General features: G+C 41.4%; 1 protein-coding gene across 6 annotated transcripts in view; it reads right to left on the bottom strand.

The window, feature by feature from the left end:
• CLNK (cytokine dependent hematopoietic cell linker) overlaps positions 1-25995 on the bottom strand; it is a 411995-nt gene that overhangs the window by 94051 nt on the left and 291949 nt on the right. For all 6 annotated transcript variants that reach the window (XR_010177777.1, XM_063923032.1, XM_063923023.1 and 3 more), the window contains 6 exons: positions 23205-23256; positions 12567-12620; positions 11136-11254; positions 8706-8822; positions 3132-3393; positions 448-563 (listed from right to left, as the gene is read on the bottom strand). Coding sequence is in view for 5 of the 6 variants with exons in the window: in XM_063923032.1 (XP_063779102.1) it covers positions 448-563; positions 3132-3393; positions 8706-8822; positions 11136-11254; positions 12567-12620; positions 23205-23256 (720 nt within the window). In the remaining variant the exon portion in view is untranslated. The remainder of the gene's footprint in view (positions 1-447; positions 564-3131; positions 3394-8705; positions 8823-11135; positions 11255-12566; positions 12621-23204; positions 23257-25995) is intronic.

Raw genomic sequence — 25995 nt, 5'->3', positions numbered from 1 at the left:
AATATATATATATATATATATATATATATATATATATACACCTTGAGAGTACATATTCTAAATTAGTATTAGGGAGGAGTTTTAATTTATTCAGATATTTATTATTGTGTATATAGTCGTCACACACATTAGGGCTGTACAGAGAGTATTTATCATTCACCGTCCCACTAGACACATTCAGGGCACACACAGTGGTAAAGGGGTTATGTTTCATTGCTAAATGGGGCCCTTAGTGTGGTATGTATCCTTTTTTGACTATACCACAGTGAACCCAAATTATCACCATAACTTCTGATACTCTGCCCCCATTTGTAAGTATTTAGTTGAGACTTTTTTTTTGTGAGTTGACTCCATCAGCATTTGCTTCAAAAAACAACCCATGCTAGTACCGGAAGCAGACCCACTCAAGTCCACACCAGGTATAATAAAATCTCCCAAGACTATTACCTCTGCTTCTATTGCCATTTTGCTGATTTTTTTAGTTAGAACTCTGTCCACAACCTCTTCCTGTTCTTCAACTCTGTAGACCATCCCAGCATGAAGAACAATGTTTCTCTCAGTTTCTAGGGTTAGAAATAAAAATCCAATGTTACTTTAAGAAATTTAAGAAATTGAGTTATTATATTTATTTCTATATAAAGGGTCACTGTAGTGTCTTTCTACTCTGTCCTAAAACTCAATCATTACATTATGGTGGTTTTGTTTTGGTTTCAAAACTGCTGCTTATCATGACCAAATTTAAGAACCAAATGACTGAATTTCCTATTTATCGGTTTTGATGGGATTTTGTAAACCACCATCAATATCTACCTGTTTTGCAGCAGCTGTATGGCGGCTTTGGTAAAATCCCAATGACAAATCGCCATAACACTGCTGTAAAGCCATCAAAGTAGAGGTTTCAGATTTAATTTATTATGATGGCAATCATTATGTATTGAATAAGTAGGCAGATAATGTAACAGTTAGAATTCTCTTATGAGGGAAATACTATTTTATTAATACATTAGGTTGAAAATTATTACTTACTTTTATTTAGAGAACACAATTATTATATTACAGTGGCAAAAGTAATTGTTCATTTGTGTTTACTAATGTTTTTATTAGGGAGCAACATGTATTACTTTATGATGTTTATAACTCTTACAGTATATTGCATAAAATAATATATGGTGTCTGGTGGTTTTGTAGCAGGATTTATCTTAGTAAATATACAGGATGCAATCCCACTAGTAAGCTGCAGTAAAACCAGGCACTTAGTAAATCCCCCCCACCCCAGCCAGAAGACATTGTGTACAAGGTGGTGCAATTTAATGATGTATGGAACGAGATATCATTCCTTCGTTCATTAAATCACACAGTAAGGCTCATTCAGGTGTGGTCGCAAAGCTGCTATTCTATGCACAACAGTCAATGTTTTCTTACTGTGCATGCATCTGAGCTGCAGTGCGCACAGGCAGTGAGTGAATTGCCATTCCATTCTCACTGAGGAATTAGTTGCAAAATGAGTGACAGGATGACAGCGTTTGGGGGTGGGAACGGGAAGTGGTCTGATAAACGCAACCATGTCATAGCCGTCCAGGCACTGTTTTCTGGGTGTGCATAAATTAGCAGTTACAATCTTAATTGCTACTGGAGAGCCCTCTGCACGCCAAGAGAGCAGCTCATCCTGTGCCTCTACAGAGGTACTCAGACTCTGCAACATGCTTCTATTTGTGATTATGGTACCGATGTATCAGCAGTTGTACTCTGTTGGATGGAAATAATGCAGTAGCAGTAGGCGTATCTATGCTCAGGTTAGCTTTTGCCCATATAAGTATATAATCGCAATTGCATACAGCAAAAGATAGCAACAGCAAGAACACCCGCACCTGAATGAGCCTCTGTGTGTACCCTCAATGCTGGATGGTCCGAGATGAAGGGAATTCGTACCGACCATCGGCACGACTGCCGGTCGTTTAAGTGTGTACCTGGCCGTATACAACAGAGACCAGATTGATTTGCCTCACTCAGGTTACTACTCACCTAGTTTAGAGGCTTTATTTGCAAGTAATTAAACTGTTGCTCTAATAAGTTAGCTCTGCTCTATTCGACCAATTCTTCTTATAGCAAATGGAGCCACATGCTTAATGCTGTAGTGCAGAGAAGCCTGCCTTTACTGTTGACTAGATTCCTGAAATATTGCTGAAAGAGACACTGAGGAGCTGACTTATTAAGCCTGGTGAAGTGATAAAGTGGAAGGTGATAACGCACCAGCCAATCAGCTCCTAACTTTCATGTTACAGGCTGGGTTTGAAAAATGACAGTTAGGAGCTGACTGGCTGGTGCGTTATCATCTTCCACTTTATCACGTCACCAGGCTTAATAAATCTTCCCCTGAGTCTCCTGCTTGTCTGAGATGGGTACTTAGCTCCCTGATTTCCTTCTGCACATCCCTTCCTTCACGTCTATTTAGCAGATTATAACTTCTACCTAGTTCTCCTGTTTTGCTGCTTTAGCAATATCTAAAATGCACGTGCCCTGATATGTCCATGAGTTCAGTGGCATCACTAGGGTTGGTGTCACCCAGTGTGGACTGTGCATGCACACTAAAGGGGACATGACCTTGTGTCCACAAAACCATGCTTCCTGGTGTATGGCATTTTGGGGAGCATGTCCATGTGTTCATGTCACACTATGGGTGCTATCCATCACCTCTGTCACCACAGCTTGATGTCACTACCTGGGGATAGGGTGGGGGAAGTGAGACCAAAATTGCAAAGCAGTTCTGCTATTTTGTTGTCACCCTATTATATGGTGTCACCTGTTGCACTTCACAACCGCCATATTTTGAGGAGTTCACACAATTCTGGACAGTAGATCCCTCCTAGATCCCTGCCACTTGCCCAGTGAAGTGGACAGTTTGAAGGCTGTAATCACTGTACCAAGTCTTCCTCACCTCCAAACTTCATCTCAATCTGCACTGTCCTTTATGAAACCTCTTGGTAAGGCCATAGATAATGTAGGTAGGTTGTGGTCTCTCTCAGCAGTAGTTACAAGGAGGTATACTACCATCTGTTTCTTATCACTATCTATGAACAACCAAATTTCTCATACAATGAAATCCCACCAAGAGAAGTTTCCTACTTTCTTACCTGTGTCCTTATATTTACCAGGAGTCAGAAACTCTGCTTGCCATGTATTATTTGTTTCTGTTCTGCATTTCAGGTCAGCAAAGGAAGCATGTGTGTTTGGCAAGGCCAAAGACTGTGAGATGTGTCTGTGTAATACTTTATCTTTGGTACTTGAAGAGCTCACAGCAGTCCAATCGGAAGGCCTTCTGATGACTCTCTGAGACTGTGGTGGCCTCAAGGACACAGCTGTCCTAAGTGCCTCAGACTGCAGTTTAGCTTCCTCCTGTAACAAAGACAATTGCTTGCAGTTAGCTTGTATCTGGAAGGGATGCGGTCATTTGACCACTGATTGGGATCCCGGCGGTCACCATGCTAACGCCGGAATCCAGAGTCGTCTTGAATGGTTTGTAAAAAAACAACTACATAACATGCACTGTGCAGCACCAAACATCGTATCTCATGAAGATAGGGACAACACTTTCTTACCTGTTTCGGTGTCTAAACTCAACTGGTATTGCTTCCAACTCCCTATGCAATTAGCCAATCATGCTGTTGTTTAGTTACAAAGCAAATAAAGTGAGCAAGCTCACTAAGTTCTACTGTTTATTTAAATATACTAAAGGACAACAATAATTGATGATATTTGGGCCTATTTTCAAAAGAATTACACCACAAGGATACTTTTTAGCCCTCTCTACATCACACCCATCCCATACTTGCCTACTCTCCTGTTTCCTCCGGGAGATGCATGATTTTTCTGGTAGCCCCCTGCACCTCCTAATAAATTGGGCAGAATGGGGAGATAAATACAGTAAATCCACGATCTCTGCAGAGGGGGCAGAGCCTAATGACTCGATTCTGTGCTAATCTCATCATATTAGCCCTGCCTATGCAAATATGCCCCAATCACTGCATTTCCCCCCATGAGGGGCCTAATGATGCCATCAGTCCGGCCCCACCCTCATCACCGGTGACCTGCTTTTCCTCCCTGGGCATCTCCTGGAGGGAAAATCCTAAACGTGTAGGTAAGTATGTCCCCATCAGAGCCCTAGCAGTGCCTTTAACAGTGCCGTAACTATACTGTTTAGCGCTGTGTGCAAGAAACAGCATCTGCGCTCCTTCCTCCCCCCAATATACAAAACAGGGCCAAGGCAAGTGCCAAAAATATAGGGGTGTGGCTTCATGGGGAATGGGTGTGGTCACAAAATAATACGAACTCATATTACATTGTACAGAAGTCTCCATTATTCAAATTAGGCCGTACAGTAGCACCACTTACACACATTACACCAGGTAGAGCCCCTTTTACACATTACGCCAGGTAAAGCCCCATTTTACACATTACTCCAGGTAGAGCCCCTATCACACATTATGCCAGGTAGAGTCCCTTTTACACATTACGGCAGGCCGAGTCACCTTTTACACATTATGGCAGCAGAGTCCCCTTTTACACATTATGGCAGTAAAGTCCCCCTTTTAGACATTACGGCGGCAGAGTCCCCCTTTTACATATTACAGCGGCAGAGTCCCACTTTTACATATTATGGTGGCAGAGTCCCCCTTTTACATATTACGGCGGCAGAGTCCCCATTTACACATTACAGGGGCAGTCCCCCTTTTACAGATTACGGCGACAGTCCCCCTTTTACACATTAGGCAGGCAGAGTCCCCCTTTTTACACATTACAGCAGGAGAGTCCCCCTTTTTTACACATTAGGCAATGGGGAGAGAGAGAGGGGGAGGGAGAGAGATAGGGAGAGAGGGAGGGAGATAGGGAGAGAGGGCGAGAGAGACTTGCCTGCCTTTGGAGGAGCCTCCACTCTTCCGGTGAGCCCACAGCACGGGGGGGGGGAATTCACCGCTCCTAGAGCCCGGTGCCGCGGGAAAACAGCACGGGGGAGCAGTTACACCTGAGGCAGTGGGGGAGACCAGCATGGAGACCACAAGCTACAGTGCCCAGCAGCCAATGTATATCACATGCTGATAAGGTTGCCGGGTGCTGCAGCTTGTCGGCTGCATGCTGGTCTCCCAGCACAGACCTATCATGTGTGTGCCAGTGGATGTGCCCACAGTGCAGGTGAGTGGGGAGAGAGGGGTAGCAGGAAGAAAGAGATGGGGTGAGAAGGGGAAAGAGAGAGGAGGGGAGAGAGAGATGGGTGAGGTGAGAGGGGAGGGGGATGGAGACTGAGGAAAGATAAAGATGCTGTGGCTTTATTTGAGTGGCAGCAGGCAGCAACAGCCATCTCCAGTACCTGGATGTCCCTCTACAGGAGGGGGGGGGGGCAGAACACACATGGGAGAGACATACATGTACCTGTGTGATCAGCAGTACTGGTGTTCTCTTATTGTGAGCGCAGGCGACCATGGCGGCAGAGGATGACGGCGGTACATGCACTTGGAGCTGCTGCAGTGCTGGAGCTGCTACCAGTCTATTAAAAAAAGTCTGTGCTCCCGATATCCCCTGTGCAGCTCCCTGCCCGGCCTGCGCTGTATGGTGTGGAGAGGAGACACTTGTGCTGCTGCAGCAGGCAAAGAGGGGGGAGAGCAGGGTGGAGCACATGAAGAGACAGATGACTGCAGTGCCCAGCGCTGATGGCTATAATATAAAACAGCAGCGATGCATCCGGCATAGAAGGAGCCGGGAGCAATGCTACTATTATTTTTTATAGCAGGGAGCACTGCATCTAGTGGCGGCCAATCGGGGGGGAAGTGGATGATGCGCCAACAGCGCAAATGCGCTGTGTGCTAAGCACCGTCCGCCCACACCTAGTTATGGGCCTGAGTCTTTAATGTGCTAAGGGCCCATGTGACATCAGGATGTCACAGAGGGGCTGATCTGTTACAGGGATCAGGAATGTGAACTCCCGGCATGTCCAAATAAAGACTCTAATTTGAATGGGTGTAATGCCCTGCAATACTTTCATTTCATTTGTAAGGCAGAAACTTACACCTTGTGTTACATAAACAAGATGAAACAGCTTACCACCTGTATTACAGCAATACACAGGAAAGGAAGCTGCAGAAATAATTATTTACTTGAGATGCAGTGAACTCACATTTTGTCACTGTAAATAAAACTTCCAGAACACAATTGATTTTTCTGATCCTATTTATCTGTCCTAATGATCGGAAGAAAAGATCCTGGACCTGTACAAATCACACAGATTACTATGCAGAGCTATCTGAAAACCTGTTGACAGATCAGTCGTCAGTGCGTACACACTGCAAAATGTTTTACAATACAGTGATCTGATTTACCGCATCTCATGAGCGTACTTGAAGATCCAATTATGCGATGAGACTGTGGGGAGGGGGGTTAGGAATCCCCCAGGGAGGGCTAGGTTTAGGCACCACCGCCAAAGGTTAGGTTGCAGGGGGGAGGGGCCTTAAGGTTTAGGATGCAGGGAGGGTGGTTATGGTTAGGGGACCAGGGGGGATTCAGTTCAGTATTCTGACCGCCGGCATCCCAAACACCAGCAAATCAAACCCAACCCCAGTCTAGAACATAAATGTAAACATGGCCCAATACTACTTTGCATATTCACAATAATATTCACAATAATAACATTTGTTATATTAAATACATTCTTAAACAAAGTGATTTACTTCAATGGTCAGTTATTTTATTTTTTGTATATACACACACACACACACACACACACAAACACACACGTACAAAATATGCTGTATGATACAGCTAAGTAGGTGAGTGAAGAACTTCAATCCACATGTGGCATTACAGGTTTTACACGATATGTATTCAATAAAACAGCACAAGAAGGCAGGGTCGTGCAGACTGTTGTAATCAAATAATGTATATATATGTATAGATAATTTATACATATAATACAACTGTAAGGGTTGTGTCTCTACATAGCAATTTTGTTTTAGAAATATACTTCTATGGACTGTTTATGAACACAAAAAAAAAAATCAGAATTTTTGTCTGTCTGTTTATTCTGTCATCATGCAAAAAACTACTGGATAAATTTGGATTGAATGCAGAGTTATACATGTATGCATAGATAAATACATAGATATATATAGATATACAAGACCTATTTACATGTCCAACTGTATATCAATCACTAATCAGGCAGGTTATCTTGACCGATGAAGTTTCAGTTTACAAAACAATCTAGTAGATGGAGCACCAAGACATATACTACATGCTTTGGTTAACCATGATGCGGTTTGACATATGCAATGCAATCCTGATGATTTGTTCCCCAAAATAATGCTCAGAAATTGTCGGTTTTTTATGAGTGAATTAGGTGAAGAACATGAATTTAACCTTATCCGAAATGATTTTAGTTTAAAAAAATTATTTTTTAAAAAGAATTTCCGCAAACATCGTCACATCGGACGGAAACATCAGAATATCAGTAACATCATGACCATCGCAACGTTACTTTTACACTCTCACCTACAGCAGTTCCCCAGCTGGTAGGCTCTTGGTTGCTGCCTAACACCAACAGCAGATCCCATCTTTACATCTTGATATTAGGGTCATTTGACCACTTTATATATATTTTTCTGAACTCTCATCAGTGATTCTGGAGAAAACATAACAGGGACTCCTGTGACCTAATTCATACCATATGGCATATGCCCAATCCCATCCTATCATGGAAGCTATACAGTATAGAGTCGAGCCAGTACCAGGGGGAGACCACGGTGTAGTAGATCGGAGCATTGGGGACACTCTGGTCTAACACTGACAGCAGATTCATTCTGGTTCTTCATATACTCTCTGCCAGTCTCTGGCAACTAACTCTCACACCACCTTACTCTACCTGGAGACCTGGATTTGAACCATGTACCATTGATACTTCATACTGGTTGTATTTATGCAACGTTTTCCTGATTCATGAACAGATGCACTGGAGTTTATACGTACTCTCTTTTTTAGTGTCAGAAGTTCCCTGGAGGATATCTACTTCAGGATTGCAACTCTGTGGGTTATACTTTACGCCCAGTCTCGGGCAATATTAGGCAAAAGTACCACAGACACTCACATCCAGAATTATCCGTGAAAAAATATTGTCACTTGCTGTTATAATTAGATAAGACTGTTCTAGTCCACAAATCTCATTTGTACAGAGGTGCGCTATCGGAAGTCTAATTGAGGACTAATAATGTAATATAAACATTTCCGCTATCCCTGCCGCATGTTAATTTATACTGATATTTATCAATTAACTCTTAATCTTTTATAAAGGAGACTATATTTTAAACCAATTCATTAAAAGGTAATTTTTATATTTTTGCAACAATACAGACCTATCTTGGTCAACATTTACTTTCTTTATTCTAAGTGTGTGCAAAACAAAAAGTATTTTTTCTCTTATTCTTTTGACCTAGAAACCCTGTCAACCTAGTTACTGTCAACCAATAGTGGTCGACCTAGACATTGTCGACCTAAGCGTGGTCGACCTAGAGACCGGATACCCATTATTTCATTTGGGGGCTAGTTTGGAGGAACCATTTTAGCATTGAAATGTTTAATCTGCACATCACTGGTATTATGGTGGTCAGGAGGCACAGCACTGATATACTGTAGATCACTTTTTCTTCTCCAGTAATTACACTTACCCAGTGAGGAGTGGTGTCACTGTGCTCCCCTGGTTGGACATATACCCAGACATTCCCATGTCTGTTTTGATAATGACTCTGTGGACTGCTTCCTCTACTCACAGCTGATCTGTTTTTCTGTGGTGGACACATCATAAAATCAACAGCATTATCCCACTTTCCAATTATTATTTTATAGTTTATTATAATGAGCTGATAAATGGCACTCATAACAAGACCATCATTTTGCACCTTGGCATTTCCATCCCTTGCATTGCAACATGTTTTGTCCACAAGCAAATTTGCTCATTGTGTCTTTGCTCCTAGTTCTAAAAAACTGCTTAAGCATAACCAGGTTGTTAGCAGCAGGGGAGAAAACTCTATTGGAACTAATTAGGCGATTTGAAGTTTTCAATCAGCCTAATTGGTCCAATAATTATATACATGGCTTTATTGTGGTACAAAATATGATTGAATTACCTCAAAATAAACTTTTTGTTACTTTATGCACCCAAAAATTAATTACAGTGTTTAAAAAAAATTGCTTTTTTTTCTCTTTTTTTCTTTATTTAAGGAGAGAATGACAGCACCAGTTAATAAAGTCTTGGGCTGTGTCTGAACAGGCAAAACCAGAAAAAGGTGTCATTCAATTTTAGTGTTTATATAGAAGGAGAAATAAAACAAGAGAAAAGATAGAAAGGTAAAGAGCGGCAAGCCGCTGCTTTTTTTCTTTAAAGAAAAATAAAAATGCCCATTAAATTATCCCCCAAAATACATATTTTTTCTACTTTTACTTAAATTTTTTGTTGTTGATATATTAACATTTGTGAACCTTCAGGAGCACATATAATACCAGTGTTGCAGGTTCATCTAGGAACGCATAAGCAGGCAGGTGAAATGCACATGATGTCCTGCGTGATGTCTACACCAAGTTCTGAGCTGTTCCTATACCGGAATACATCACTTTCGGTATTGGGAATGCAAACCGCGAGGTGGAACTCATGCGCACTTCCGGCGCGGCGCCCACTTCCTGGTTCCTGTTTTATTTGGTTTTAAAGCTCTGGGAACATTTGAAATCATGTAAAAGTGTTTAAACTTTAATTAGAATGTCCAGGTCCACTAATAGGATTGAATATATGGCTGCTAGTTCGTATTTTGGATGTTTGCTTTTAAAGTTGAATGTGACTAAGGAAGTGACATCACTTTCTGTAATTCATTAACAGAGGTATATAAGCCCCTTCAGTTGACCCTCTCTGTATGCCCTGAGGAAGGATCCAGCAGGATTGAAATGCGTTGGCCAAATACAGAGGGGACCATCTACTTTTTTGACCCATATTGGATCTACTTAGGTGTTTGGTGAGTGGGCAGTCCAGAACGCCCTTCTCTATTTTTTCCATCTCAACACACCTGTGGTCATATTGTGCTGTGCGTAATACCTCTATTAAGTTTTTATGTGATTTTATGGACTTTTTTGTATTTTTGCATTTTAATAAATTGTTACCCCTTTTAATCGTGGATTGGACAAATATTTTGAAACGTTTGGGATGTCTTAAAATCTAAAGATACCTTGATGGGAAGGTAGCAGCTCCTTGAATTGTGGGTGGGGTACCCCCATCCTGACATATCCAATATCATCACTGAAGGGGGAACTAAAATATTCCTTTATACATCTGTAACCACTTTGAAAGTGTGATCCCTGGTACGCACTGGTGTTTCTAATGGTTTTGGAGATATTAATCCACTGGTTAAAGGCTGGGATCTTCACATTAAAGATACCTTTATGGGTCCATTCTGGCTATCTGCTGTGTGAGTACGGTACGCCATTTAGGACATTCCACTCTGCACGTCATATGATCCATAAACTAAGAGATTATTGAAAGAGATATTTCTGGGACTTATTTCTTGTGGTTGACATACTACACTATATTATTTTTTTTGTTTCATGTTTCCCTTAAAACTCCAGTGAATTTTATTGAGAATTACACCTGCCTAAGAGGAGAAGCACTGGTTATGTAGTAAAACGTTTGGCAATCACAATGTTGACAGTTATGAGGATCAGAGGCCTGACCTGGAAGTGAAGGTCACATTACCAGCATAAGCCACTACAGCCATCAAGAGCAAGTAAGTCAGCTCTGGGCCACCAGGGAAGATATGTCGACATTCTAACGTCACTATCTACAAGATGAATGTCAACATTAGGATTGTTGACATTTCACACCCAAACCAATATGTGTGGCTGTTTATGCCAGCCCACAAATTGTAAATAGACAACTCTCAGTAAGGGAATCATTATCTCATATATTTGAGACAGATGAATGCTGTGGGTTTCTGGATCTTGTACAGTCAAAAGCAGTAGGAAAGTGAGGTGATAGGATGTCATAGCAATGTTAGCTTATGGTAGTAAAATAAATATAAATCTCAGCTTGCATGTATATCTTTTAAATAATTTACCTCTCCATGTGATTTCGGGGGATAGGTATGTGCCTGGATTCTCAAACTCGTTTCATTTTTACTCCTTACATTGTGTGTTGCTGTTTCATTGTAGCTTTCATGAGTATCTGAAATTCCATCTAAAACATATACAGTATGAAGCAAGTTAGCAGTATTACACATCTAATCAGCAAGTATGAACTTACCAGAATTGTTACATGCCTAGCCCCATTTATAAAGGATAGCATCAGCTTTAACTGACACACAATCTCCTGCATCTAGCAAGTTTACCAGGGCTCCGATGCCATCTACAACCTCTAAAATGGGAAAGAAGGTTTTATCTACAGCGGCACAAAGAAGTGTGCTCAATACATGGATCCATAGTGCATTGCAATCGTTTGAATGGTATCAGAAGAAAAATTCTACAGTTTATGTTTTGCATAGATTTGCAGCAGACCTCACTCCAAAATGAATGTTAAACAAAAGATGTATTCTTTTTTTTTTTTTAAATACTGGTCAGTTTCAATAAATACATAAAAGTCCCCAATAAAAGAGGAGATTTGGAACTGTAAGTTTGGTGGTAAACTCCAATGCATTTGCAAAACTCACCAATTTTTTTACTTTCTAAGTAGTGGAAGAATGTTCCATGCTGGATTGCACGTGACTTTGGAAACGTGCCACAAGAGTCCTTGTTTATCATTTTAGGCCATTAGGTTGACACCATGTCCCATGCTTTTTTAAATATGTATTTACATAAAATTATTATATTATATGGTAGTGATGAGCGGATTCGGTTTTACTCGGTTTTACTCGGTTTTACTCGGTTCTCAAAACGGCATCTTATTGGCTCACGGATGTCACGTGTTTTGGATAGCCAATAAGATGCCGTTTTGAGAACCGAGTAAAACCGAGTAAAACCGAGTAAAACCGAACCTCGCTCATCACTATTATATGGATGCTTATAACTTAGATACCATCTTTATATTGTCTGCACTTAGCATATAAGGAATCTATACTATGGTGTTGATGAGCACAGTATTCCATTTAACAAAGCTGTACTGTGGCCTCACTTAAATAAAAAAAAATAGTTTACAAAATAATTATTTTCTGTTTCGTCCTTAGAACATCTGTAAGAGTCAGCTTGGATTAACTTTGTGGAATAGCTTTGTACTGTATACACTACAGCAGTGGTTCTCAAACAGTTCACGTTTTCCAGGTCACCTAGCAAGGGCACAATGTTCATTAATCACTGACACATTTTAAAGATCCACAGCTAATTATTTTACTTGTGATTCTGTAAGGCCTGGAAAACAACTGTTTGGGGTCCTGAGGATTCAGTTTGAGAGCATATGCACTGGAGTATACTTTTAAGTCACTCACAAGTTCTTTGATACAACAGTAAATAACAAGTTAAAACATTCTAATGTGCTATTTGCCCAATTAATTCATTACCCGTGACTTGGAAATGTACTTTATCTGGTTTTAAGCTTCGATTCACTTCTGGACCTAGAAGACATTTGAAAAGCATAGTTGTATTATGTTTATTATTGTTAAGTATTGTTATTTTATTAAAAGTATTAATTAGATTACTACTCATAACATTATAATTATTTTTCATGCAAAACAGAAATTTGAAAAGTAAACAAACTTGAATTACAATATTTTAAATATGCACATAAAGAAATGAAAACAGGTTTGTTTAAATGAGACATACTAGGTTAAGAACTTAAAAAATAACAGAAATATAAGAACAAAAATTATATTACTTTTTAAATATATTTTAAGCACTTTTTTGGCATTTTATATAAATAGCATATACTGTCTAAGCTAAAAATACTAATGAACTACAGTTCTATGAGACAATTAGATGGCTTTATTTATTTTATAAAACAAGGTGCTAATAACAGGTTTGAATTCAGCATTGAAGCGGACACTATTTTTTATTACATTTTTCTTCTTATTTATTTTCATATTTTTATGATTTCCATACCAACGTGATTGTGCCTTCCATTACTAATATTCTATGACCTACTGTACATCTAAAGTAATGTTTATAATTTCTCAACCAATGGAAATCTTTAAAGTAGTGCTAGTTTTTGCCCCTGATGTCGGGGATCAGCTGGAAAATATCTGAATATATGGGCACCATGTATATGGACAGCAAGTTATAACATTCAAATATGTTAATTTCCCAAATACTTCAAAGTGCATACCCATAACTTGTATATCTAGTTAATTTAGACTTTAATCTTCTATTTACTGCCAGACCTAAAAGATGTTTGAAAGACAAAGTTAGTTTTAGATTTTTTTTATTTTTTATTTTGCTGAATATTGTTCTTATACCAGCCATAACATTTTAAATTATTTGTAATAATTTTCAATATAGAAATGAGAAAACGTAACTTTAAATGAAATAACAATATAGCATTTAAATATAAATACATAAATAAATAACTAAAAGCAGCAGTTTCAAATACTTACTATGTTAAGAACTTAAAATAGCAGAAATAAACAATTTTATAATGTTTGTTTAAATGTGTTTTAAGTATATTTTTCACATCCTATAACATACAGTAGCATATACGTTTATAGTATAAGTAAAAAAACGAATGAAATACAGTTGATGGGGTCAACCATATGACTTTTATTTATTTTCTGAAACCAAAAAGGTTTCAGAGATACTGTACAATGATCATCAGTGTTCATAAGGTGCCACAAAAACATTGCAGCACCAATGAAAGATGACAAATTGCCATGAATACAGGATTAAAAAGTTCTTTATAATACAGGTTGAGTATCCCTTATCCAAAATGCTTGGGACCAGAAGTAATTTGGATATCACTGTTTTCCTATTTTTTATGTGCATTTGTACTCTGTAATCGGGCGCTGCGGAACCCTTGTGGCGCCATATAAATAAAGGATAATAATAATAATAATAATAATAATATCGGATTTTTCCGTATTTTGGAATAACTGCATACCATAATGAGATATCATGGTGATGGGACCTAAAGCTAAGCACAGAATGCATTTATGTTACATATACACCTTATACACACAGCCTGAAGGTCAATTAATACAATACTTTTTATAACTTTGTGCATTAAACAAAGTGTGTCTACATTCACACAATTCATTTATGTTTCATATACACCTTATACACACAGTCTAAAGGTCATTTAATACAATATTTTTCATAGCTTTGTGTATTAAACAAAGTTTGTGTACATTGAGCTATCAAAATACAAAGGTTTCACTATTTCACTCTCACTCAAAAAAGTCCGTATTTCGGAATATTCCGTATTTCGGAATATTTGGATATGGGATACTCAACCTGTATTTACTTTTGTAAACTTTTTTTATATATTTTATATTTCCATGCCAGAGTGATTAGGGCTTCTATAACCAATAATATATGAGCCACTGTTCATATTTATAACGTATAGTAGTTGTTACAAACAAGGAGTGCATTTAAGATAAAAAAAAATATATATAGTTATAAAAGAATCAATATCATAAAACAAGCAGAAGCAATGGTTGGGCTAATATAAAGGCAGTTTTGGAGTGTGGGTGTTTGTTTTAGTGATTTTTAGCTGAAAACGTCCGTTTAAGTAGCAGGCTACTTAGTAGCAATCTTATTTGGACAAAGTCCCAGACTATCAATTGCTGTACGGCCAGGTACGCTATGCTATACCCCTGAATATCCAAGTTTGTTTCTCACCCACAGTAGTTGGATGTGGTCCCCGTCATTCAATGGTTTTTATTTAGTTTAATTATTTTCTACATTGTAGATTAATACTGAAGACATCAAAACTATGAAAGAACACATATGGAATTATGGTGTAAACAAAAAAGTGTTAAGCAAACCAAAATATGTTTTATATTTTAGATTCCTCAAAGTAGCCCCCTTTAGGTTTGATGACAGCTTTGCACACTCTTGGCATTCTCTCAATCAGCTTCATGAGGTAGACTCCTGGAATGGTTTTGCCAACAGTCTTGAAGGAGGTCCCAGAGGTGCTGAGCACTTGTTTGATTGTTATTTTGATTTGTTTAACACTTTTTTGTTTACAACATAATTCCATATGTGTTCTTTCATAGTTTTGATGTCTTCAGTATTAATCTACAATGTAGAAAATAATTAAACTAAATAAAAACCATTGAATGAGAAGGTGTGTCCAAACTTTTGACTGGTACTGTATATATAAATAAAGAGTTATGGTAAAACTTACCTTCTTTAACTCTTTTTCTTTGAGGTCCATGAGATCCAAAGGGTTAACCTTGGGTATGATCTGGTGGAGACCAGGACTGGCACTGAACAATAAAGCTTTGTGAACTTCCCATGATGCACTGGGCTCCTCTTTCTTTGTACCCCACCCCATGCTCAGGCACTTCAGTTTTAGTTAAAAAGCCCAAAGCAGGAGCTGGAGAATGGAGAGAAGAAAGTATGGAACACACAGAAAATCACACTCTCATAGAGAAGAGAAGGGAACTGGCGAACATAAAGGCAACATAAAGGGTGGGCGTCCTGTGGATCCCATGGACCTTGAAGAAAAAGAGTTAACAAAGATAAGTTTTAACATAACTCTTTCTTTTCTTCTTCGGGGTACATGGTCTCCACAGAGTTAATCTTGGGATGTCCCAAAGCATTTGTAATAGGGAGGGAATGCTCCTAAGCTGAAAGAAGGACTTGGTGGCCAGAGTTTGCATCCTGAGAGGCAAATGTATCAAAGGCATAGAACCTAAGAAATGCAAGGGCAGATAAACATGTAGCAGCCTTGCATAATTGTTCTGCAGATGCTCCATGGCAAGCTGCCCACGAAGGACCCACAGCGACTAGAATGAGCAGACACTGTACTCGGAACAGGAAGATCAGCCAGCGTGTAAGCCTGTGAGATGGTCATGTAGTCAATGTGCCAATGTTTGTTTATTGACAGGCCAGCCCTGCTTCTGGAATCCATGTATGATGAATAAAGCATCTGTTTTACTAATAGAACTAGTTTGGTCCACATAGATCCTAAGAGCACAGACTACATCCATCAAGGCTTCCTCGGGTAAAGACCAGGTTCCTGAAAGGCCGGTATCACAATTGATTCATTATTATGAAACTTAGACACTACCTTAGGTAGGTATCCACATTTAGTTCTAAGAACCGCATGGTCCTTGTGGAATATCAGAAATGAGGAGCAACATGAGAAAGCTCCCAAGTCAGATACTTGATGTGTTGAAGCAAAAGCTAGCAGAAAAAGAGTCTTGGTGGTGAGCCCCTTGAGGTCTAATATTTCCAGAGGTTCAAATGGACTATGTTGTAAGACCTGAAGAACCAATGACAGGTCCCAAGGAGCTATCGGAGGGACGAATCAAGGCTATATCTGCAGTACCCCCTGAAGGAAGGTACGCACATCCGGCAAAGGAGCCAGTCTCATTTGTAACCAGACAGACAATGTTGAGAATTGGACCTTGAGAAAAGCCATGGCAAGGCCTGCCTGCAAGAATCTAGGGATGCTAAGAAACTTAGGGTCGTAGTGATGATGAGCATACAACTGAAAATAGGAGTGCCAAATCTGGTGATAAATGCGAGCAGAGGTTGGTTTTCGAGTCTGAAGCATAGTGTAAATCACCGTCTTGGAGAAAACTTTTTCCCTTAAAAGGGATGTCTCAAGAGCTACACCGTAAAAGACGGGCGAGATAGGTCCGAATGAAGGCAAAGCCCCTGAGAGAGCAGGTCCAGATGAAGAGGAGGGCTCTTCTATGGAGAGATCTAGTAGATACATAAATCAATGGTGTCTGGGACATTCTGGAGCTACCAGTATGAGCATGCCTCCATCCTCTTTAAACTTCTGCAGTACTCTGGGAAGGAGAGACACTGGAGGAAAGAGATAGGTCAGAGGAAAGGTCCATGGTATCGTGAGTGCGTCCATGAAGCTCGCTTCTGGATCTCGTGTCCTGGCCCTTACACTGGAACCTTGCGGTTGTGTTTGAAGCCATGAGAGTGACATCTGGAAGACCCTATTTCTGCACCAGAATCTGAAGGAACTCTGGGTGGAGAGACCATTCCCCGGTGTGAATGTCCTGCCGACTGAGAAAGTCCACTTCCCAGTTGAGGACTCCTGGAATGAATATTGCAGAGATGGCTAATGGTGGTCTTCAGCACAGATGACAATCCGAGTCACCTCTTGCATCGCTTCCACACTGTGAGTGCCGCCCTGTTGATTTATATACGCCACTGCAGTCTGATTGTATTTGTACTGAAGCACCCTGCAGAAGGTACTGGGCCATCTGAAGGGCCCGGTAAGCAGTTCAAAGTTCCAGGATGTTAATCGGGAGATCCCTTTCTATAAGGGAATAGCGTCCCTGAAAGGAGTTACTGCCCATAACAGCTCCTCAGCCCCTGAGACCAGGGGCTGGGGAGCTGGGGAGGCTGTGGTGAGGAGTGTCCAGTGTGGAACCCAGAACGGCCAACCCTTGTCCAAATTGGCCATGTGTAGCCACCATGAAAGAGATGTTAAAAGAGATCGGGGCAGAATCGACTTAAATGTCTGACTTGACTCGTATAAATGTCTGACCTTTGGCTTTGCCTTGCTGATGAATGTACGAAGTCCAAGGCCGCACTGATGAGGCTGATGGCAGGCATGCTGTCTTAGAGGTTGCTAGTTTTCTACAGTCTTGTCCAGTTCTGGCCCAAACAGGAGTTGGCCTGTGTATGGCAAGGCTTTCAGGGCCTTCTTTGCATCTGAATCTGCTTTCCAGGAACAGAGCCACACAATGCAATGAGCTGCAGTGGAAACTTCAGAAGTCTTAGAGGATAATAGAACTGTGTCTAAAGCTGCCTCACCAATGTAATAGGCTGCATCTCTGATATTAGTGAGTAGAGACAATTGGTCTTTGGTGGGATCAGAAGTAAAACTCTGTCTAAGGTTGTCGGCCTAAGTCTTGATGGTCTTTGCCACCCAGGCTGCAGCAGTATCCGGTCTTGCCATTGCTCCTGTGATGGAGTACATAGACTTGAGACACATATATAATTATCTATCCAGCAGTTCCTTAATGGAGGATGCAGTCGGGAAAGGAAGTATTGAATTTTTAATTAAATGAGTCCCATGAGCATCCACTTTGTACAATCTGCTGATGACAGTGGATAAAAGGATCTGAGCTTCTTAGGGACCGTAAATTTCTTAGTGTGTATTTTCCATGCCTCGCTCATAGCTTCTGAGAAGTGGTCCGAGTGTGGATACTCCGCTAAAACTACCTTCTGCCATTTTCTCAGAGGATTTTTAGTAGTAGGGGCTGGTTCAGCATCTTCCAGATGAAGTGAGAATTTGACCACCATAAATAATGCAGCCACATGAAATTTAGGTGGGACCTCTTCATCCACTGAGGGGGATTCAGCATCTGAAACCTCAACATGATCAGCAGTAACTGAAGATTCTTCTGAATCAGAGTGGGGAGTACTGTGAGGAAGGCACAGCATGATTAGATGTAAAGGGTGTAGGTAGTGCACACTGACCATGCATCTTGCTCTAAAATGCAGCAGAGGAAACAGCCAAACTCTGTATAGAGTTATAGAATGAGTCCAACCATGTAGTAGGGACAGGTGGGGCAGCAATTGCCTGATAAACAGGCGGTAAAGACTGTTGGAATCCCATAGAGGCAGCCATTGAGTGCTGCAGTGGTATACCCATAGGGGGAGCAATGGGTGGAGTAGCAATATGGTTAGCAATTTCTGTCAGCAATGTAGTTAAAGATGCCCATGGCGGTTCTTGCACCAGTGCTGGAGGGGCACCAGACAGGCTGTGCACTGACCATCCTGTGACAATGAGCTCCTCTCCCTAAACCTTGATCAAACACTCTCTCCAACTACAAACCCATCTCTCTCCTCCCTTTTGCCTCCAAACTCCTTGAGCGTATTGTTTACAACTGCCTTACTTCCTTTCTTTCCTCACACTCACTGCTTGACCCATTCCAGTCTGGCTTTCGTCCTCTCTACTCCACTGAAACTGCCCTTACAAAAGTATGCAATCTAAGGGACACTACTCTCTACTTATTCTACTTGATCTCTCTGCTGCTTTTGACACTGTGGACCATCCTCTCCTACTGCAAATCCTTCACTCCATTGGTCTGCGTGACACTGCCCTCTCTTGGCTGTCTTCCTACCTTTATGACTGCTCATTCTCTGTCTCCTCACATGACTCTACCTCCCCCTCACTTCCACTAACTGTAGGTGTACCCCAAGGTTCTGTCCTTGGTCCTCTTCTCTTCTCTCTCTATACGTCCTCACTAGGTAAGCTCATTAGTTCTTTTGGTTTCCAATATCATCTCTATGCTGATGACACACAAATCTAGCTTTCCTCTCCAGACCTCTCCCCTGCTCTCCTCAGTCATATCTCCAACTGTCTCTCTGCTACCTCTTCCTGGATGTCCCAGTGCTTTCTTAAACTTAACATGTCTAAGACCAAGCTGATCATCTTCCCTCCCTCCCGCATAACCTCACCTCCTACAATCTCATTATCTATTGATGGCACTACTATCTCCTCTAGCCCCCAAGTGCGCTGTCTTGGAGTAATCCTTGACTCCTGCTGCTCCTTCAAACCACACATTCAGCACCTCTCACAAACCTGCCGGTTTCATCTAAAAAATATTTCCAGGATCAGACCCTTTCTGACCCAGGATGCTACTAAGACTCTTATCCACTCACTGATCATCTCCAGACTGGACTACTGTAATCTCCTCCTGACTGGCATTCCTGACAAACACCTCTCTCCACTCCAATCTATCCTCAATGCTGCTGCCCGGCTCATTTTCCTCACCAAACGAACTACGTCTACATCTCCTCTCTTACTAGACTTTCACTGGCTCCCCTTCCCTTTCAGAATCCATTTCAAGCTTCTCACACTTGCTTACAAAGCCCTCACCCACTCCTCTCCCATCTACATCTCTGATCTTATCTCCCTTTACACTCCCACCCGTCCTCTTTGCTCTGCTAATGCACGATGACTCTCCTGCCTACGGATTACTTCCTCCCACTCCTACCTCCAAGATTTTTAACGTGCTGCTCCACTTCTCTGGAATTCCCTACCTCTCCCCCTCAGACTCTCCACCTCTCTACAAAACTTCAAACGGGCTCTCAAGACCCACTTCTTCACCAAACCCAGCCAAATCTCATCCTAACCCTCTGTTCCACGTTCTCTATGTACCCCATCTATGTCACCCCTGTCTGTCTACCCTCCCCTTTAGATTGTAAGCTCTCATGAGCAGGGCCCTCGTCCCTCATGTGCTTATCCGTTGTCTTACTTTAATAATCTTCAACTGTACCACATCCAGCAGTCTTCTGCCACTTGATACTTATTCTAGTGTCATCTGCTGATGTAACTGTTTATTTACCCTGGACTTGTCCTATACTGTCATCAACTGTAAGTTGCTGTTTTCCTGTTTGATTATTTATGTTTTATTATTTATGTACTCTGTAATTGGGCGCTGCGGAACCCTTGTGGCGCCATATAAATAAAGTATAATAATAATAATAATAATAAATAGACCAGCAGTAAATGGTCTGCATTATACACGGGTCCTGCAAGCGGCAATCCACCTTACCTGTCCACTTTCCAGGATTTTAGAGAAATTCAACTTTTACAGTATATAGTGTATCTAGTGCATAGGTTCTCAAACTCGGTCCTCAGGACCCCACACAGCGCATGTTTTGCAGGTCTCACAGAATCGCAAGTGAAATAATAAGCTCCACCTGTGGACCTTTTAAAATGTGTCTGTGAGTAATTAATACACCTGTGCGCGTGCTGGGTTACCTGCAAAACATGCACTGTGTGGGGTCCTGAGGACCGAGTTTGAGAATCCCTGATCTAGTGTATTCTATGCACTGAAGTTGAATTTCTCTAAAATCCTGGAGTGCCATGCTTGAAGCTGGACATTGTCTTTCTCAGTGGCACAATATCTCTCTCTCTCTCTCTCTCTCGCTATATATATATATATATATATATATATATATATACTGCATATATATACTATATATAGTCAAACACCCTGGGTGTACAGCTACTAAAGACATTCTTTAGCATATCCTGACTATGGGCCTAATTCAGACCTGGTCACTGCAGTGGCAGCTATCGCAGGCTTAAGCCCTGTGCCATGTGCGCACGTGCAGCAGCCGCACTGCATGTGCACACACAGTGAGATCAGGCAGAGGCAGTCGGAGGCATGTCGACGGCGTTGGGGGTGGCCGTGATCCAGACAGTGCAGGCGTGTCCGGATTGTTTGTGGGGCGGGCCACGGCTGCTGCATGATGTCACATGCAGCCACTGCAGCCAAAAACATGGCGGGTAGCCGCCTGCCTTCGCAGCAGCGTAAGCATGGAGCTACTCGGCATGTGCGATAGCACTTCTGCGGGGGAAGGGGGGCGGAATGTGTAGGACCCGGCATGCGGGGTGAACTTCCCCTGTGTTGGGCGTCCCCCCGCATATCTAAGATTTTGATAGTAGATGTGCATTTTTTCGCACATCTACGATCAGGTCTCAGTTAGACCCAATATATCAAATATTTCTTCACAGCAATATAACACAAGTATCATTTAGGACGGGATGCAGTCAGTTTACCTCCAATCAAAATCCCGACGTTCAAAATCCAGACACCAATTGACCGATGGTCAAAATCCCGACAAGGTCAAAATCCCGACATGGACAAAATACCGACAAGGTCAAAATACTGACATGGAAAATGCTGACAGGTCAAAATACCGACAAGCGTTTTTCATGATTTTTTTTCATTGATGCCGACTTGTTCATACTTTACCACCCCAGTGGACCTGGAGGGGGAATATAATAGTGTGCCGAGCGCAGCGAGGCACCGTGCCCGAAGCATGGCGAGCGGATGCGGTACACTTTATATGGTGTCCATGTTGACTTATGTCGACATACACACACAAAAACAACAAAAACCGCATGTCGGTATTTTGACCTGTCGGCATTTTATATGTCGGTATTTTGTCCATGTCGGGATTTTGACCTTAATAGAAACATAGAATTTGACGGCAGATAAGAACCACTTGGCCCATCTAGTCTGCCCCTTTTTTATTTGACCTTGTCTGGATTTTGAACATCGGTCAATTGGTGTCGGGATTTTGAACGTCGGGATTTTGATTGGAGGTATTTCATACCGATCCCTTTAGGACTAAGTATAAATCAAGAGTTATTGAAATGCATTTTTATGATAAAATATACATCTATATATATTTCAGCACTCACATAATAGTACAGGTATAAGGAGTTCATTTTCAGTGGAGCCCCTAAAGTAATTACCCAGTAACTGATTGAAACAGTTATGGGGTGTACCAGGCTTTTGTTTTAAAACTTTTTATGCCACTAAAAATAAACTCAAGTGAGAGCTGATCTTTTATTTTTTCATGAAAAGTGTCTAACTTTATGGATTGTACACTACACTGCATGTGGGGCCGATTCAGCATTAGTTGTAGTTTTGATAAAAGTATCAAAACTACCACTCTTTTTGCTAGCATGCGGGGGAAAGGGGGGTAGGGGCGTCAAGCACAGGGCAGGTCCTGCTTCCCCCCCTAACATGTGAGTGCTTCACTAACAGCTGAGCCTTTGCATGATAAGGGTAGTTAGTCAGAGGGCTGCCATCTTTTGGGCCACAGCAGATGTGTGTGATGTCACGTAGCCACCGTGCCCCCCCCCATAAGTGGTCCAGACACTCCTGCATTGTCCAGACTACGCCCCCCAATCGATGAGTCAACTCCCACAAAATACGGCATCGACGCCCCGTCACTTGCTCCCCCGCCGTCTCTTAAACTGCAACTGCATGCGATCACAGTTTAAGACCTTGCACATGCACGTGCCACCGTGCACGCATGTGCAGAAGTGCGGAAATTGTCAATACCAGCTTCCACGGGGCTTACTGAGTAAGCCTCTTGAAGCATTTGACATCTTTGAGTGCTGCTTGTTTATCCTTTGCACACTGTGTGTGTGTATATGTGTGTATATATATATATATATATATATATACAGTATATATATCTCAGACTAAATTGTTAACTTGATATACTGTATCCAAGCAAGTATATTTGTACTGTACCTGTAGCTGACTGGGATCCTGATATCCATGCTTTATTTTTACACCGATATGCCTGCGAATATGAGAAAGTATTACCTGCTATTACAGAGGTTGTATTTTAACAATTATTACAATAATAAATGTATACTGTCACTAGAGCACCAACAGCCACTGTTGAATATTTAGGGTCTATTCATTAAGCAGTGAAAAGAGTGGAGAAGTGAGCCTGTGGAGACGTTGCCCATGGCAACCAATCAGCCGCTCCATACAATTGTATAGTATGCAAATGTTACGTCAATGGTGATTGGTTGCCATGGGCAACTTCTCCACACTTTTCACTGCTTCATGAATAGACCCCTTAATGTGAACTAAGCTGCTGGATTCCAATGTCTCCAACTCAGTTCTTCACAGCAGTGTATAAAATGCTTCACCTACATATGATACTGATTGGATCATCTTGCCTCCTTCCAAGTGGGTTCAGTATGAAATACTAGTAGTGGAAATGCCAGCATTCACATGACCGACCACAGCATCCCGACATCAGAGGGGGTAAGTATTTGAACCCTCCCCCCATCCCCTACCCTAACCCTAACCCCCTGGGGGATGGCAGCTAGGGCTAACCCTCAGGGGGTGTTGACTGGGGTTAACCACCCCCCAGTGCCTAATATTAACTTGCCTAGTGCCTAACCCTAACCTCCCACCACCCCCCGGGCCCTAACCCTAACCCCAATCCTTACCTTCAGGATGTTGACTGTCTGTGTTCCAGCACCGGTTTTCTGATTGGTGTCAGGATTCCAGTGTTGGTCACATGACCACCGGCATCACGACCACTGGGATGCCGATCGCATCCCTTCCAATTACCTCATAAATGTTTTTTTATTTGCAAGAAGGATACACATCTACTGTAGGTTCACCACGAGCGGACCAATACCATATTAACACATGAACTGTTTATTATTCTCTACATACAAGGGTATAAATGCATGCACATGTCCTGTTCATTGCTTCTACTTTCTAAATCCTTAATGTAGGTAGTGACTGCATAAGATGGCTGTTGCATGTGTACCATGTGGGTGAGTAGTCAGAATCGCAGGCTATTTAGAGGTGGTTGTCCACACAGACGGATCCCTCGCACCCAGCATACAGCTGATGCAAATGTGTGGGGATAGTGATGGCAGCTACATTCACAAGCAGATATATCGGGGAGTGGATAGAGAAAGACATATGAGAATACAGACAGAGATCTGCATTTATAGCCAAGTATGCAATATGGCCGCACAGTCCATGTAAGCTGTAAGAAGATATTCCTATGATGTATGTTAATTTCCAAAAAGGAAATGAATCAAGTTTAAAACAGTTTAGTTTGATATATGTTAAAAGTAAAAAGCATGCTATATTTTTATGACATTTTATTCTATTTGAATTCATATCATTGATATTATCAGTTGGGTTATTACATGTTTAAATACCACTGGTCATGAGTAATGTCACAGTATAAATTTTAGCTATACAGCTCAGTTCTGTACATGATGCTCTGTCCAATACACATCTATATATTCTATGTTTTATGAATAAATACAAAATTATTGCTACATAATCCTTTATTCCGAAATAAAGTGATGTAAAGTGGTCTAACACAGGAAAGAAACTACATGTTACCGAGCATCCTACTTGGAGGGACAGCTCAAAAGTGGCCACGGTAACAAACTGGTTGCTTTTTTTTCCAGATGTTAGAGGTAAACTAGATTCCTTTTTGCATAAATATATTGATAAAAACAGATCTTAGACTGAACATAGTAGGAATAGAAACAATGGGGCAGATGTATTAAACTGGAGAAGGCATAAGGAAGTGATAAAGCAGTGATAAGTGCAAGGTGATAAACACACCAGCCAGTCAGCTCCTAACTGGCAATTTGCATATTGGAGCTGATTGGCTGGTGCTTTTATCACCTTGTGTTTATCATTGCTTTATTACTTCCTTTTGCCTTCTCCAGGTTAATACCCCTTTTCCACTAGTGATGCGGGTCGCAGCCGGGAGCCTGACTTGGGTGCTACTTGGCTGCGACCCACATCAGAGCCCCCTTTCCCACTGCACTCACCAACCCGGCATATTGGTGACGCTGCTGGTGTCGTGTTCAACCCGGTAAGCTACCCGGGTAGGATTCCCGGATCACTTGATCCGGGTTTTTGCAGAGGGAGCCATTTCCACTAGCAAAAAACATGGGTAAATGCGCGCCCCCGCGCATTTACCCGTGTATTTTGAGCTAGTGGAAAAGGGGTATTATACATCAGCCCCAATGTATTTTTAATCACATACTAAAACATTAGATAGGTAACATAGTAGTTAAAAAAAACACAATGATACTCTGTTGCAACAGTTTATGTAAAAAAAAGGCACTAGTAGCACAGCTTATTTGATTGGCTTGGGATGTCAAACTTTAGATAACTTCAGGGCAAGACAAATCCTAGTCCTGGGAAAAGTTTTTATCCACCTGTAGATGTAATTACCGTCTCCTTTAAAGTGGCGCTGACCCTCCAGATGGCTTGTTATATGGACAGATGTTGAAGTCCTATTAAAAGCCTTGGTCCTTTGGCCGCCGTCCGGTTGATCAGGTGCAATAATTTCCGATTGTGGACTCACAGTATATGCTTGTCTCCCAATTAATATCCAGTACCCAGCTTCTCCACCTCCACAGGTGGAGTAGCTGGGTACTGGATATTAATTGGAAGACAAGTATATATGAATGTGTACATAATCATGTAGTAGTATGTATAATTTGTATCCAGTAATCATGCACTGTAAGCATTAATG

The sequence above is a fragment of the Pseudophryne corroboree genome, chromosome 1, assembly GCF_028390025.1.
Source record: "Pseudophryne corroboree isolate aPseCor3 chromosome 1, aPseCor3.hap2, whole genome shotgun sequence".
NCBI lineage: Eukaryota > Metazoa > Chordata > Amphibia > Anura > Myobatrachidae > Pseudophryne > Pseudophryne corroboree.
The sequence above is the reverse complement of the archived record's forward strand: the minus strand, read 5'-3'. Positions and strand labels throughout refer to the sequence as shown.